The 15,997-nt window shown below is 41.5% G+C and overlaps 1 protein-coding gene across 1 annotated transcript; it reads right to left on the bottom strand.

Moving 5' to 3' along the window:
* Positions 1–866: 866 nt before the first annotated feature.
* On the bottom strand, positions 867–15,622 carry LOC119476667 (hormonally up-regulated neu tumor-associated kinase homolog A). The gene is made up of 11 exons (XM_037750087.1): positions 14,973–15,622; positions 12,832–12,954; positions 12,434–12,603; positions 8,988–9,043; positions 8,717–8,855; positions 8,426–8,553; positions 5,088–5,223; positions 4,205–4,382; positions 4,006–4,089; positions 2,297–2,594; positions 867–2,211 (listed from the first exon to the last, which is right to left on the bottom strand). The coding sequence occupies exons 1-11, from the start codon at positions 15,231–15,233 to the stop codon at positions 1,427–1,429; spliced, it is 2,358 nt and encodes a 785-aa protein (XP_037606015.1). The 5' UTR covers positions 15,234–15,622; the 3' UTR covers positions 867–1,426.
* Between the last annotated feature and the right edge of the window lie 375 nt (positions 15,623–15,997).

The raw sequence follows: 15,997 nt of genomic DNA, 5'->3' as shown, positions 1-15,997 counted from the left end.
TTACCAAATAAATAGTTGTGGTATAGCACTAACAAAATAAGAGTACAATCTAGTAAAATGGCTGCAGTTGAATATTAGCCTGCAGGCTATAATACTGACACATTTGCAGAAATGTTGATTAATGTGTGGTCCTTTTCAATAAATACATGAAATAAAATTACATTTCACCTGATTTCATGATGTGTTGATGTGAAATGAACCATACATTTTGTCTTAAAATATGGCTGCATTGATGTTACTTTAAAGTTTACAGGGAAGTCTTGCAGGTCTTATTGATAACATTTTTGTGTACACAAATATTTCAAAAAGAATAATACATCTACAGAGCCTTCAGAAAGGTGCAGAATAAAAGTATAGCTTTTCCTGAAAAAAAAAATTAGGATTGTGAATTAATCATTTTAAAAATGTTGGTGAGTCCAAAATGAATGTATCTGACGTTTGGTTCAAACTTCTAACAAGGCTTGTGAGCCGATAGTAAAACAACGTTGGTATCACGTGGTATCTCTGGGTCGTCAGTTAGTGTGGAAAAGAAGATAAATGGCTGAGATTGACGTTAAGTGCCTGGCAATGTCTTGTTGTGAAGTAAATACAATGGAACGGGCGAGGGAGAATGCAACATCTATTGGCTGAATGTTATCAACAGCACATTTAAAGCCCAGGGCTGCCTTTAGCGCCAGCAGCTATTTGGTCACTTTTCTGTAGGCAGGAAATCCATATTTGGCTAAAGTGGGGATATCACAGCCGAGCATGATAGGTTGAGAGACAACACAAATAAACATGTCAAAACATGCCCCTATTTTCACCTTAATGAAGTCTTAATTGAGCAAAAACTTGCCACGAAGACACATAACACATTAAGGTAGAATTGGGACTTGTTTTTACTTTGACTTTTAATGTTAGTACAAAAATGTGAAAACAAATAGAAACATATGTCTGTGTGCATTCTGCACTTCACATTGTGATGGGTGGAGATGAACATGAAATTCCAGAGGGAAATGGTTAACAGTAGCGTAGACCAAATCCTTGCTACCAAAGGCTAAATTAAAATTGATGAGCTTAGAGTTGACTTAACTTTTGGCACTGCAGCATACAAACGATGCATACTGTATGTTGTTTGTCTGGGAAGGAGTCCTGTTAATGGAACAGTGGAGAATAGCATTTTTTTGTAGCTGCCGTTTACACCTGCTCCTCAAAATGTCTATGCACAGTTATCAACTGCTGCCCTCAATATGTCATACCATCCACCCCTTATCCTTCTTCTCTTTCAATCACCTTTATGTTGCCCCTATTTCAACACAGGACAGTATTTCTTAATTGCTTATCAGCTTTCTAAATATGTCACTAACCTCAATACTATTTTCTCTTCTCGTTGCACCTTTTTCAGGCCACTATCACTGCCTTTCTATCATGTCATCCCATCTATGTATCAGTAGTCCAAGCTGTGTAGCTGGTTCTTCCTATCTGACTTCCCCTGCAGAGCTGCAGGAAGCAGGGGCAGATTCAGGTCCCCCACCCGACGCTGGAGAGATGAACGTAACTGAACTGAGTTCCTCTTTGCTCCACTCAGCCCTCCTCCTGCCGTCCCTCTCTCTCCTCCTCCTCCTCCTCCTCCTCCTCCTCCTCCTGCTGTCGACAGATCCTTTCTCTTGCCCCTCTCCTGTCTGAGGCTCTTAATGACCAGAGTGTGTTGTCTCTGTGAGGGGAAGGTGGGAGGTTTAGAGCCGTTCACCAGGAGTCCTGGAGGCCCAGGTCGGGTCAACCCTACCCATGTCATCTTCCTGCCTCGTCCGTCTTTTAGCCCCACGTTGCGCAGACGGGGCAGCGGGGCAGAGGGCGACGTCTGTGTCATCTCCATGGTACCCAGGTGGTCTCTGTCTGAGGTGTCGGCCTCCAGGAGCATCCTGGGAGAGATGCCGTTCTTCTCCGAGGAATAAAATGTCTGCAGCTTCTCCAGGCGCTCGTTGATGCTCAGGTGATGAGAGCGGTCGTCCTGGTGGCGGTTGTCATGGAAGCAGTCTGACCCGAGGTCTGCCGCCCCGTCCGATTGAGTTGTCCTGAGCAGGTGTGTGTGTCGTATCGGCCTCGACGTGCCACTGTCTCTGATTGGCTCGGCGGGTAAGGGGACTTGGCAAGGGGCGGAGTCACAGAGTTGAGACGCAGAGCTTTTAGGAGGAGAAAGATGGACCAGTTCCCTGTCTCCGAACACAGACACTGGAACACACAAACATACAGAGACAGTCTAGTATGTCACACACTGTACTGTGGAGGTTTATTTTGTTTATGCTATAATCATTACCTTCAGGAAACAGCGTCTCTCTGGTGTCCAAGGTGATGGCGGTCTCCTCATCAGTGGTCCCGTCGTCTGCAGACAGAGGGGCGGGGGAGGGAGAGGGAAGGCGAGGGGGTATTGAAGGGGAGGCAGAGTGAGGAAGCTGGGGTAGAGATGGAGAAGGTGGACGGTTCTCCGCGTCCTCTCGTCGGTCCTTTCTACGCAGGTCCTCGGGCCTCTTCCTGTTGCTCTGACATTCAGCTGTCTGTTGGGCTCTCAGCGGCCTGCTGGACTGCTTCGAGCTTTTTTCATTGGTCGGTTCATTCTAAAAACAAGGGGTGATTTGTTATCAGGAGGCCCAAGAATGTTTTCTACACAAAGACATCTCATCGTCATCTCATATCAGCTCAAATAGAAAGTTGCCTGACTCTAATACAGTCACAATGCTTCATCTGCTCCATTCTTCCACCTACGTTTATATACAGCAGAATATCCAGAGTTCAGACAGTTTAACTTCCATTGGGTATTTGTTGCTCTTATTGATATAATTTTACCTGGATATTCTGTTAATTAAAGGACCAATATGTAATATATTAACTGCAACAAATCTTAAAATGGCCATGATATGTCATCAGAGATTAAGTAAACATGCTAAATTGAAATACTGGCTTCTCTGACACCAATGCTACAGCCAGTATGTTCTCCTTTGAAATTTCCATTTCGGTCCAGAACGTCTGTTTTTGTTTTGGCGGGTGTGATACCGTCCACTGCTCATTCCAACACCACGTTGCCACATATGAAACCAATTGGCATACAAACACAGCCTTCTGCAGCCGTGGAAGCAAGCTAACGAACTGGATCAACAGAAATAACGTTTACATAACGATTCAACCCGACCTGAAAAGCCTCAGCACATCTCTCTGTGGTCCGTGTGCTGCTGGGTCATCAAGGCAGCGAGTATTTGAGACACACAGCCGGTGAAGTGATTCTGACTACTGACTTGTGCACCAAATGTGTATTAATCCGCAGCTGAAAACAGTACCCAACAAACACCATTTCCTCTTGTTTGAGTAACATTTGCTAAAGTCTACAGTGCCCAGCTGTTTTAGGAAATCACTGAGCCTTTTTTAAATAAGATTTGTGACTCCTTTTTAAAATAAAAAAAGATTTATGTCTTCATGGGAACAAATGGGCTTGGGGTGACTTCCACAGACAGAGTAGGGGAAGCCAGAAAGTATTGACAGATGGACTAATGACATTTATTATATTTCTATATTAATACAGAAAAACACTGAATGCCATTATTTAATCATATCATCAGTCTAGTGTACACTGTTAACATAGACTTGCTGACTCTACTGCCTGCTGCTATTGATCATTACTGTTACTTTAACTATACCACTATCATTTTACCTCGCAATTTTTGTCTCCATACGCTCTTGTATAATTTTCTTTTTTTTATTATATTCTTATTCTAGTTTAGTTTTTTTTATATAACCCTTATTATTTACTTCTTTTACTATATTTATCTGTACTATTGCTGTCTTTGTGCTGCTGCAACAACCACATTTCCCCTCTGAGGATCAATACAGGTTTATCTTATCTTAAATCATTGGTTTTAGTCTACTTTGGGATTTATTGACAATAAAAATCCTTATCCTTTAATAGAATATTATTACTTTACCATATCTAAATGATCACTGTATTTGTATTTATGGTATTATTGACAAAATTACCTGTTGCTGAGTCTTTGATTCAGTGTTATGCCTCTCTCTCCATGTATCCTTGCTTGGAAGACTCCAGTCATTGCTCTCCAGTTTCTGCCAAATTAATCATTTTAGCTGTTAAAATTTCACAGAAGATCATGAGAATAGTTGTATTTCTTAATTTTTTAAGGTACCGTTATACCGGCCCATTTGTGTCTGAGGTGTGAACCTTGGTCCCCTTGGCTCCCTTCTGGCTCCTGACAAGCTTGTTGAGCAGCAGGTGATAGGAGGCCATGATTGCGGAGGGTCGGTTGATGGTGAGTGTGTGTATGATTTCAGAGAGGGAGTAGCCCAGCGTCTCGGTCATGTATGCCAGCACAGACGAGTTGAGATCCTCTGCACACAACCTGGGAAATAACGCGAGAGGGGGGGATGGAAAAACAGTTCCAAAGATAAAGTGTGAAGGGTGAAGCAGAGAGAAATGTTAGGGGTCAATAAGGGTTTGTTGGTTAGGAATAGTAGGAGCAGTAAGTGAAGGATTTCAGTTTAATGATTTTCAACTGTGAGCAGAGCGGAGCTAGAACAGTTCTCGCTTCATTCATGTGGATTTCAGAAAATGTATTATTGCCAAGAGGAGCCATACATGATTGCATTTCCACACTGCGTAAAGTGATAAAAGCCTTTTAGTCATGCTATAATATACAAAGCTGTTACCCTACTGACCACAAAAAATTTCATTTTGTTAGAAAACTTGCAGTGATTTCCCTCTTGGTTCTTTTCCCCACATTGTAATGTTTACTGCAGAACTTTCCCTGAGGAGTCTTTGTGTCTCACTTTGCTCTCACGGCACAAACATACTTACTTAGCTTACAAATATAGTGTGATAAGTAAATCAAATCAATCAGCAAAAAAACATCTATTTTTCTTATGTTTAGATATATTTAGAAAATAAATTATATAACTTTCTACAATATATAAAAATGGTAAAATCTGCTAAATATATATTTTTTTATAAGTTTGTCAATTTATTACATCTGCATACCAGCAAAATATGTTTGTGTTGTCTTATGGTGTGTTTGTAGTCAAAGTGTAGACACACAGTAGATCCCTACCTGTTTTTATGAGAGAGTGTGTGCAGTGGTTTCTTGGCATATCCCTCATTGATCCATCTCTCCTCCATCGCAGCTCTGATACTGGGTCTCTTAACCGGGTCAGGCTCCAGGAGAGACAACACAAACGCCACCGCACCTGAAGCAGAAGACACATGGATGAAGCCGTGTCACTTTTTTAATTTTAAATTCAGTTATTTCCCAGCTAAACTGAATCAATTGTGTGATGTGAAAAGCAGTGGTGGGAGAAGTATTCAAATCATTTACATAAGTAAAAGTAGCATTACCACATGATGAAAAATACTCCATTAAAAGTAAAAGTCCTGCATTCAAAAGTGCACTTAAGTAAAAGTACAAGTATTAGTAACAAAATGTACTTAAAGTATCAAAAATAAAAATAATATATATATATATATATATATTTCTTTTGATATAAGTATGTAATAATAAAGTATAAATCCCAAAATAGCCCATGAAATAAGGAATAATCCAACAACATTATTCATATTCAACATTAATTATTATTAGTTATTCTCAAATGGATATGGCTGTGCACTAAACAGTTGAGGAGACCAAAAACACCAAAAACGGAGCTTAAACCGTCACTAAAACCGTTTTATTGAAGGTTTAAATGCTATAATCATAATAAATTGGACTTATATAGCGCCTTTCAGAAACCCAAGGACGCTTCTTAGTGCTAGCTTAGAGAAATCATCACATACATAAAACACTGACATGTGAGCATAGTTTGCTAGCATACATCATGGGTTGCCTACATGAACATCAGCCAGGACCACACAGTAACTGTTGGTATTCTAAGCTCAAGCAACTGATGGTCATCAACTGCTTGGAAGTAGTTACGCTAAATGGACCGTACTTATGTATAAAATAATAAAGTGCTTCACCAAGCCTCATATTCAGCCCCAAACTGATGCCATGCAAGGCTCTGGCCTGCTCACCGGGAGCAGTTTCGGGTCAATGAGAGAGAAAGAGCAGATTGGTGGGAGTTTAAGATCAGACCACCAACCATGCATGTAGGATGTTTTGATGCACAACTTTGAACTGAAATTTCTTGCCCGGCCAAAAGGGACCAAACTAAAAGAGCCAAAGTTGCACAACTACTCCAGACTGCCAGAGTGATGTCACTCACTGTGACCTCACTGAAACTGTATCAGAGACGACAGCATGGGGAGAGGCAGGATTTCCCTTCAGGAGAACCAATTCAACATGTCAGCCTGTGACATAGAGCCGTCCTGTGACAGCCAAGCGGGGTTGATAGTTTGACTCTAGATGGGGATTCCTGATAAGCTCCACAGTCTGGAGGAGCAGGTGGATTCGAACAGGAAGGCTGCCACATTCACAGATATATAAGCCAAGACTGTTCCGTTCAATTTGCTACTATCAGTTGTCTCAGTCAGGGTCAACTTAGTTTGTTGGTAACTGATAGAATCAAATGCACTATTTGTTGATTTTCAACAACAACATTTTTTTTTTTTTTCTGAAGACACTCAGTTTGTTTGCAGTGATAAAAGTCTAAAAAACAGTGTTGAACATAACATTAAAACTAGTAGAAAAAAACACCAAAACATGGCAAAACAACAAGAGAAAGACAAAAAAGTTGGAACAATACAAGAAACCAAATGAATGAGCAACAGAATAAATGGGCCAGTCTGACAGGAATTACTGTGGCATAAAAAAAAAAAAACAGGACGGGGTCGGCAAAAGTGAAGCAGAGTTTGAAAGAAAAAAAAACAACCCCATTTGGAGGCATGATCAAGTCTGAAGTCAATGTCGATGTCTAAGATGCCCGCCTGTGGCAGCGATACAGCCGCTAATCCGACCTTGTCACAGTTTCAGAGCCTTAGAGCCGTGCTGCTTTTCCCCACAGTAACAGGAGCGATGTTTGTTTGTGGTGACATGGCGCCATGACAGAGTGTAATGGGGTGACTATGTGTTAGAGAGAGACCAAAATAAAGCAGAGAGAAACAGAAACACTGAGGCCACTGTGTACTTGGTACAGAACAAGTGGAAGAAGTAAGAAATGAGTGAAACATTTTTTCCTTCAGTTCTCTGTCTCGTTACAGGTCTGTGGTCTGTAGAGAGAAGACTGAATGCCAGTCTGTGTTTGCAAAGTCATGATTAACATTAATGCATGTTTAGGAGATCACATCCAATTTTGATCTAACCTGTGTATAGCTCAGAGTACTCAAGTGCTGACTGTGTAACTAAGGGAAACTTTTTCAAATGGAATGGTGAAGATCATCTTTCACTTTGTCTTAGATGTTTGGTAAATAGTTTTTTTTTCTAATTTAACATATAGCACATTTCTAATTACTTTTCTGTAGTTTTGTTTTGCTTCATGTCATTTCTTGTAAGTATTTAGTCTTTTAAAGGTTCTCTATATGATATCCAGAGTGTTAATATAGCAGCAAACAACTATGTAACGATATATGGAGTAATGTCTACCTGAGCAGAGAATGAAGTCACTCTCCCTTTGTGTGTGTTGTAATCTGAGCTTTTCTGTGCTTTGTTTACACAGCCTGTCCGGCTGCGCATGCATGTTAATGCACATCAGTCCCAGTGTGTGTGCCCCAGTGGCTAGCTAATCGCCACCGCTCTGCATTGCGCTAGTGCAACGGCGTTGTCGCAGAACTGCAACGCCAAACCCCCCAGTTCCCCCCACTGTTAGCTGCTAGCCGCCGGCTCAGTCATCAATATGTTGAGAGCCATGTAGAGGAAACCCCTCAATCTGAATTCCGCTGCATTCCATATAAAGCTCTTTTATATGTCGCCAAAGTAAATTCACTCTTGAACCATAAACTGTCTTATTTGTGTAAAACAAAAAGACTCAGTGTTAATGCGGCATTCCATTTGAACTGTGAAGTCGGAATGTCTGAGTTCCCAGTTGGAATTTTCAACTGGAACGCACCCTTAAGTCGGATTTCCAACTCGGAAAGTCGGACGAACCTCACCAACCCTAACCTCAAAATCCAACATGGCTGCTCCTGCATCAACAGTAAAAAAGCTGTAGGAATATGCTGTTTTTATTAGCACTTCTGTCTTGTCTCATTAAATCAATCACACACACACACAGTACTGTCCAACTTCTATCTATGTTGCTACGGTGTTTGCATGTGCAAAATACCGGTGCAAAGCGTTGTTATCAACTGCTATTGTTAACAATGGCTATCCTGGCTGGAGCAAACGCCATTAAATACTCCTACTTGGAATATTTGGATGTGACGTCATTCCCAGCTCCAATTTGTGAGGTAAATGGAATGCAGCATTATGCAGTCTTTTTGTATCAGTGAAAAAGCTGCTCAGGTGAAATGTGGAGTTACCTTTGCTAACATCACTGGGGATGCTGCTGATCTCCCCGTTCACCATCTTCTGGTGCAGCTGCTTGATGTTGAAAGGCTCAACGGTGAAGGGTAGAGTCCCTGTCAGCATGGCAAACATACTCACACCTCTGCACACACACACACACACACAAGCAAAAATGTGAAGAAACATAAACACATTTACAAGATGCAAACACAGAAATACAGTCAAATAACGCCACAGAAAAACGGTCTTCTCAAAAACCCAGATTCAGCTATGATGGCCAGACAGCAGGAAACTTTATCACTTACACGGACCAGACGTCCACTTTGGGTCCATATTTCCTGTGAGCCAGCAGCTCAGGGGCGGCGTAGGCTGGACTTCCACACTGGGTGTTGAGAAGCTCCAGAGACAAAGATTCAGCCTTCAGAGTGTTACTCAGGCCAAAGTCTGTGTGAAACATCATCATTTTAACAGAGGAGCACATACACAGATGCACTAGATAGCTAAGACAGGTTCTGTCCACAGCTTTGCATCAATGTCAGTCAGATGTCATTGGAGAAAGCAGGAATGTCAACATACCCACAATCTTTATGTTGTTATGTTCATCCAGCAGGAAGTTCTCAATCTTTAAATCCCTGCAGAGGAAAAGAAGAGAGACTGTGGTTCATTGTAGTATTTTCATGAGCTCCATCCTTAATCCGAGAGGAATTTTCTAAAGGGATTTTTTCCCGTGCAGATTACTATTTTGGAGCACTTAAATCGACAGACACCATGGTGGTTGTTCAAATATATGAACTCCTGCTGTGTGTGCTTGGCCTTACTAAGCTTTTTCTGTGTATTTATGGACAACCAGATGCGATGGGACCAGACCGGACCCACAGAATAGAGGAAAACCCAAGCTAAATTTGGATTTGGGTAGAGCTCAGCATGAACAGCTAGTGGTAATTTGGGGAATTAGTTTGTCTTGGACTCTTTAAAACCTGCACCCATTATGATCTTCAAGTCATACCAAATTGAAATTTTCAGGCTGAATTGTGAAGCTCTCCTTTACTCGCTTTTCTCTGCCTCAGTAATATGTCTGTATTCACCTGGGAAAGTTGCCTCACTCCCCTAAAAGCACCCTAGACTCACCACCAACCACACCGCCTGCTCTAAAACTACCGAGCTAAATGAAAATCTGCGGTCAGGAGAGAGAGATCCCCTATAAACTATAGCCTGGGAATCAGCCATGTTCCTTTCATCTGCCTTCATCTAACCAACAGACACTCCGGGCCCCAAAAAATCCAGAGAACACGGCTCACACAAGCCGAATAAAGTTCAAAGACAGACGGGGGAAGAAAGAGGGAAAATGGGCAAGAGAGAGCGAGAGCAGACATTGTCATAAAGGAGAAAATGTATGCGGTAAACCTTCTAAATGTGGGTGGTAGGAGGTGCATTTAAGTGCAAATTTTCCATTTATTTCCAGTTTTAATCATCTCTGTGTGGGACTGTGGTGGAGAGTGTGAGTGCATGCATATGTGTGTGTGACAGAGAGAGGTGCTATTGATGGGTTGAGAGCGCCATCGTTGAGGGACTTCATTAGAGAGGAAGTCCATGATGTTGTGATGATGTGTGAATCATGGCGCCGGCGCAGGATGATGAGGTCATTGCCTGGTAATCACATTCCCACCTTCAGAGGAGCCAAGGTCTTAAACCAAAGCCCAACGCTGTGCATATTGTGTGTGGCTGCAGTGTAACTGTGTGTGTGTGTGTGAGGATTGGGTCTCTAACACCTACACATACTAAAATGCCACTAAAATAACACTCTCAGCTCCCACACTGAACTGTGCCATGTATTGCCTTTCTTGCAGCGCGTTTCCTCCTCTGTCGGCTGTTAATGCCCTGCAAACTACTCTGTGTGTGTGTGTGTGTGTGTGTGTGTGTGTGTGTGTGTGTGCGTGTATGTTTGTGCTCACACAAGAGTGTATATGCGGGCGTGACTCTACAAAGTCTGACTTTAACATCCACTATGAAACAAACAGCTCCTGTTTTGCAGGTAAGTTTGGCTCTGGACGGATGAGATTTGAGCGTCTTTCTTATATTTACTTAATGTGGCCAAGTAGCTCAAGATAAGACCAATGTTCTACATCACAGGCTCTTGATTGGCTGACTGTTACCCTAGCTCAGCAAGCATGGTTTTGGTCATTTGCATGCCAAAAAATGTCTAGACATTTAGGTTAAAACTGTGAAGAAGTGAGTTGTTTTCTCAGATATCTAGGTTACCATTTGTTTCAACAGCATAAGGACCTGCTCCACACTGAAATACAGCCACTTAAAGGTCCCATATTGTAAAAAAATAGATTTGCATGTCTTGTTTATTATAAAGCAGGTTTAAGTGCTATATAAATACTGTGAAAGTATCAAAACGCTCAATCCATGGAGAAATACACAGCTCGTAATTAGAAACTGTGCCTTTGAAGCAAGCTCTCGGGATTTGTGTAATTTTGTGATGTCACAAATCTACAATATTTAGACCATTTCACAGTTGTAAACATAAACATTTCTAAGTGTGTCTCAGTTTATTTCCTGTTGCTGAATGACATCAGCTTACAGGAAGTAAACATGGACCCAAACTGTTGCAATTTCTTTGCAATTCCGTTGAAATGTGTTAAAATGGAGCGTTTCACACAGAGGGTAAATACATGCATATTCAGGCAGACAGTATGAGGAAAATAAAGGGTTATTTGAATATTACAGCATGTAAACATGTTCCAGTAGAAATATATAATATAATTATGAACCTTAAAATGAGCATAATATGGGACCTTTAAGTGTTGTTGGGACAATGATGCATGCTGCATGCTAGATGTCTAAAATCTTTAGTCTTTCAACCAATTTTAGCCCAGGTTCAACTCCGGCGACCTGAAAATGACTTTATGAATAGTTCAATATTTTCAGGAATACACTTATTCGCTTTCTTGCCGCAAGTTAGACGAGAAGATTGATACTACTCTAATGTCTATACAATAAATATATAAACTAAAGGGGTGGGGGAACGAGCTTGGACAAGCGGAGCAACTTCCTGGAGTTTTGTCATCATTGTGACCAGCAGAGACTCCAGGAAACAACAGCGAATAGCTTATTTCACGAAATGTCTAACTGTTCTTTCAAATCAATGCTTACTGATGGAGACTTTTGCTTCAGTTTTTCCATAACAGGAAAATCATTATCATTTAGTCTATAAAATATCAAAAAGAATGACAATGTACATCACCAGGTGTCACAGCACAAAGTGTTGTCTTCAAATAGCTAATTAGTCCAACCAACACCGGAAAATACAACATATCTATTTACGATATTTAATAGAAAAACACAAGCAAAGCTTCACATTTAACTTCCATTGTCTGTTGGTCAACCAGTTGATTAACTGATTAATCATTTCAGCACAACTCCTCCACCGTCGGGATGGTAAACCAACAAAAAAAATATTCCCATGCCCCAACACGCAGCAGGTCATCCAAGGTCATGTCTAGAAGGTAACCCACAAGTTTGGAAACTCTCATGAGATGTTTAAGGTTAGGCATTAACCTTGAATAGCTAAAGTTAAGATAGGTCGTCGGGTAGCAAGTCTTGCGAGAGTTTTTGCACGTTTTTGCCAGATTTTGCAATTTGCTTGTTATCGTCTAGACACGACTGTCATCCAAAGGCCAAAACTTGATCTGCACTTGTCTCCTTATTGACAGTTTGGTACAGAACTCGCTTCAAAAATGGCACAGGACTGAAAATGGCTCGGATGAATTTATGAATTAATTTGTCTTTGTCTATCTTTTATAAGGTCTCAAGAACAAAAGAGTGTGGACTCTGTATGCAATTTAGAAAAAATAAGGATTGCATAAATATCAATATCAAAGGAGACAAAATTAAAAAAGCAGCAGAGTTAGAGAACTCCTGAGACTAACTCAGTATGAGGCAGATGTCTCTAATACATGTAGAAGTACTGCACATTGTGTGTGTGTGTGTGTGTGTGTGTGTGTGTGTTGTGTCACCTGTGTACAACGCCGTGTTTGTGCAGGTGCTCCACTGCAGAGAGGATCTGACGAGTGTAGCGCCGCACCTCCCTCTCTTCCAGCCTCTTCCTCTCACAGATCCTGTCCATCAGGTCTCCTCCAGCGCAGAGCTCCATGGCCATGTAGTAGCTGTTCTCCGTCTCCAGAGTCTGATATACACACACACACACACACACACACACACACACACACACACACAGTTATTCATGTGCATATTAACTGGACCAAGCTTATTCAACAGATATATGATAACCTTACTTCATTGTTAATGGGCCTATGTTCAAGCAGGTGTAATGTTGTAAGTCCCCCATTTTTACTTTATTTAGACTGTATATGTAATGAATGCATGAATATGAATGTGTGTTTTTATTTTCCACCTCCAGCAGGACTACGATGTGAGGATGACGGACCATCTGATGAATTCGAGGTTCTCTTTTCATGTTCTTCAGCACGTATGAGTCCTGCCGTGCTTTCTTCTTGTCGATCACCTTAATGGCCACCTAAATACACAAACAGACATGTGCACACATGCAAAAGTATAAGGGAAAGTTAAATGGGAACCCTTCTCTTCTTTTTATTAAAAGCCTGCTCCAGAATTTGGTAATCTACTTGTTCACATGTGGATAGGAACAGAACCACACACTAACTCTGGGGAGATGATCAATACAACCACAGTACTACTACTGGTATATGTTCCAGAAGTTGTGGCTTCAGAGCCTCGCTCAAGGGAGCTGAAAGACGTAGTGTGTATTGCTCATCCACCTACATTTTCTCCACCCACTTTGCCATTTGAACCAATGGCAATTCAGTCATGAGCCCCTATTTAGCCTCTAAATGGAACTTTAGCCTACATCACTCCATACAACACTGAAACCTCAACCTTTATTTTAATGGTAACAAGCAAAAGATAAAAAACTGGGGTGAAAAACAAGCTTATAACCAGTCGGCAACCTCCGGGTATGAAAAGTGAAGCCAATGCGGAAGTGCCTTAAACTGGCATTATTTCTAATAGCCAGCAGGGGGCGACTCCTCTGGTTGCAAAAAGAGGTCTGAATGTATAAAATATATATGTATAAAAATGTCTTATTCAGCGTTCAGATGTACTTAGCTCTACCCTCTCAGGTCACTTCTGGTTGCAAATAACCAAGATGGCGACGGCTAAAAAAACAAGATGGCGACGGCCAAAATGCCAAACTCAAGGCTTCAAAACGGCAGTTCACAAACCAATGGGTGACGTCACGGTTACAACGTTCACTTCTTATATACAGTCTATGCTTATAACAATTAGTGCAGGGAGAAAAAAAATAATAATTTCTGAATCTCACTGCACTGTCACATAATAAGGAAGTCAGCTTTTATTACATCAATTGATATAAGTACAGGAGTTTTAAGTGTTTGGAGGATAACTTGGCAACTATTTGTGTTCTCAACCAGTTTCCCCTCAAGATAATGATGATGGCCTCAGCCTGGGAAAGTAATACAATTCCTAAAGATGATATATATTGAAAATGATTCAGCTTGTTCGGATGTCTGCAGTTTGTAGATAACTAGCCAGGTAAACACTTGTGTGAATGTCAGTAAATTGTTGTTAAGATCATGAAGTTTATTTCTATTTCATATTCCATTAATATTGTGAGTAAAAAAGTGTAGACTAAATTTGTCATTTATTGCAAAATGAATAATCCAATTTAAAAAAGATTCTAATGTCTACTGTGTTTGCGTATTTGTGTTGCACCTGCAGAGGGTAACAAAGGTTAAGAGGAGCAAACACCCCCGGAGATGAGTTTGGCCGTTACTATGGCAACCAGGTCAGGTACATACAGTATGAGTCGGGGTCAGGGACTCAGTGACCGGTGAAAGAAAGTTACACACGCACACACACACACACACATGCCCTGCCTCCACTTCACAATAAGTGCACATCCATATAGTCCAAGTTTAGAGCCACAGCATTAAAGATAGACTAAAATATAAAATAATTACTTACTGTCTTTTAGCCTATTTGGAAGAATATTCGAACTGTTTTTAAACCAGGACGCGTTCAGGGCAATACTATGTATATTTTGTCTGAACATGGACTAACATAAATCGTAACATGAATCAGAACTGCAACCTTGTTATCATGTTTACATGGCATTTGCTTTTGCTGCACTTGCTTCATGAATTAGCCTTTTTGTTTTTATAGAAGTCCAGATATTATTTCGCAGAAACCGATCCATTTCAGACCTCTTTAAATCTGTTGAGCAAAAGTTGTGTTCCTGTTACATCCCTACAGGAATCATGCTTGTGAAATAAAGTAATTACAGATGGGTCAGACTGTGTTTTTGTACACATAACAAAAATAATAATAAGGTCAGTGCCTTCTTCAAACACAAGTGAGTATAATAATCAGCTACAACTTGCAACCGTGTAATCATAATCTTGTATGTGTGTGATCATTTTCTCGCAACCCGTCCTGTGTCTGAGGCATGTCTCCTCATGTCTCCTCATGTCTCTAACTCAGGGAGAAAGCACCGACCTTTTCCCCCGTGCCGATGTGCAGCCCCTCCATCACTTTGGCAAAAGACCCCTTGTTGATCATCTTCCCCACCAGATAGGATCCCACCCGTTTGGAGTGGGGGAAGCTCCGCAGCAGCTCCCTGGGGACCGTCAGAGAGGGCAGAGGCGGTCTCTCCCGGCCCGGTGTCGAGGCTTCCCACTGGGACACGCCACGCTCTGCTTCGCCCCCTCCCTCTGCCACCATGTCCTCTGGAGCGGGCTTTAATGCTGCAGCTGGCATCTCGGACAGGGCCAGGGCCCCATGTGGCCGCCTCTCAAACGCACACAATCAGATCCAAAAACAGGACAGTCCACATACAACCCACATACTAACACACACAAACACACACACACACATACACACACACACACTGGTTGATTGAGGAAGGAAGAATGCAGCTAAAAAAATCCTTCTTCAGGAGCAGGTGCGTGTTCTTGGATGAAGATTTGTTATCCTTCCGCTCTTCGGTAATTACATCCTTTAGTCCCGACTGTCTGTTGGAAGACTCCTCTTTTCTTCTTCTGTTATTTTAAACAAATGCAGGTGTCTCGAAGTGTCTCTCTTTCAATCCAACTGTGCGGCACGAAACACTGGCTTCTCTCCCCTTCTCTCACTCTGTCTCTCTCTGCCGGTTAGTGGATGATTAACTGCTGTGTTCTTAGGTCAGCTCCAGTGATGAGGAGGACATTCTACACCGTAATTACCCCCCCTCCCTCCTTTGCACACACTAAGGTACACACTGATACTCACAGTTACACAGTAACTCTTCAAACTCTCTTTACTTCACTTCCTTGGGTTCTCCTTGAAATTTAATTTCTAATTCTGTCCACTGTGAGGGCAGATCAGGGCTGTTATGGACAAGGGAGAAGGATAAGTTTTCATCACCTGAAGACTTTGAAAGCCTAAAAATTTGGGCACAGGAATCTTATTCTTTTCATGTGCTTGAGACCAAACGGTTTCAATCTCTCATTATTCATGTTGTGTATGGGCATTTCAGGAAATAT

This window comes from Sebastes umbrosus, chromosome 18 (genome assembly GCF_015220745.1).
Source record: "Sebastes umbrosus isolate fSebUmb1 chromosome 18, fSebUmb1.pri, whole genome shotgun sequence".
Taxonomy (NCBI): domain Eukaryota; kingdom Metazoa; phylum Chordata; class Actinopteri; order Perciformes; family Sebastidae; genus Sebastes; species Sebastes umbrosus.
The sequence above is the reverse complement of the archived record's forward strand: the minus strand, read 5'-3'. Positions and strand labels throughout refer to the sequence as shown.

Excerpts from the sequence above, each read along its gene's own strand:
- LOC119476667 (XM_037750087.1), bottom strand. The coding sequence starts at position 15,233 with ATGCCAGCTGCAGCATTAAAGCCCGCTCCAGAGGACATGGTGGCAGAG. Across the intron at positions 8,554-8,716 it reads AAAGTGGACGTCTGGTCCGT|AGGTGTGAGTATGTTTGCCA; the intron begins GTAAGTGATAAA and ends GTGTGTGTGCAG. Across the intron at positions 2,212-2,296 it reads AGAGACGCTGTTTCCTGAAG|TGTCTGTGTTCGGAGACAGG; the intron begins GTAATGATTATA and ends TGTGTGTTCCAG.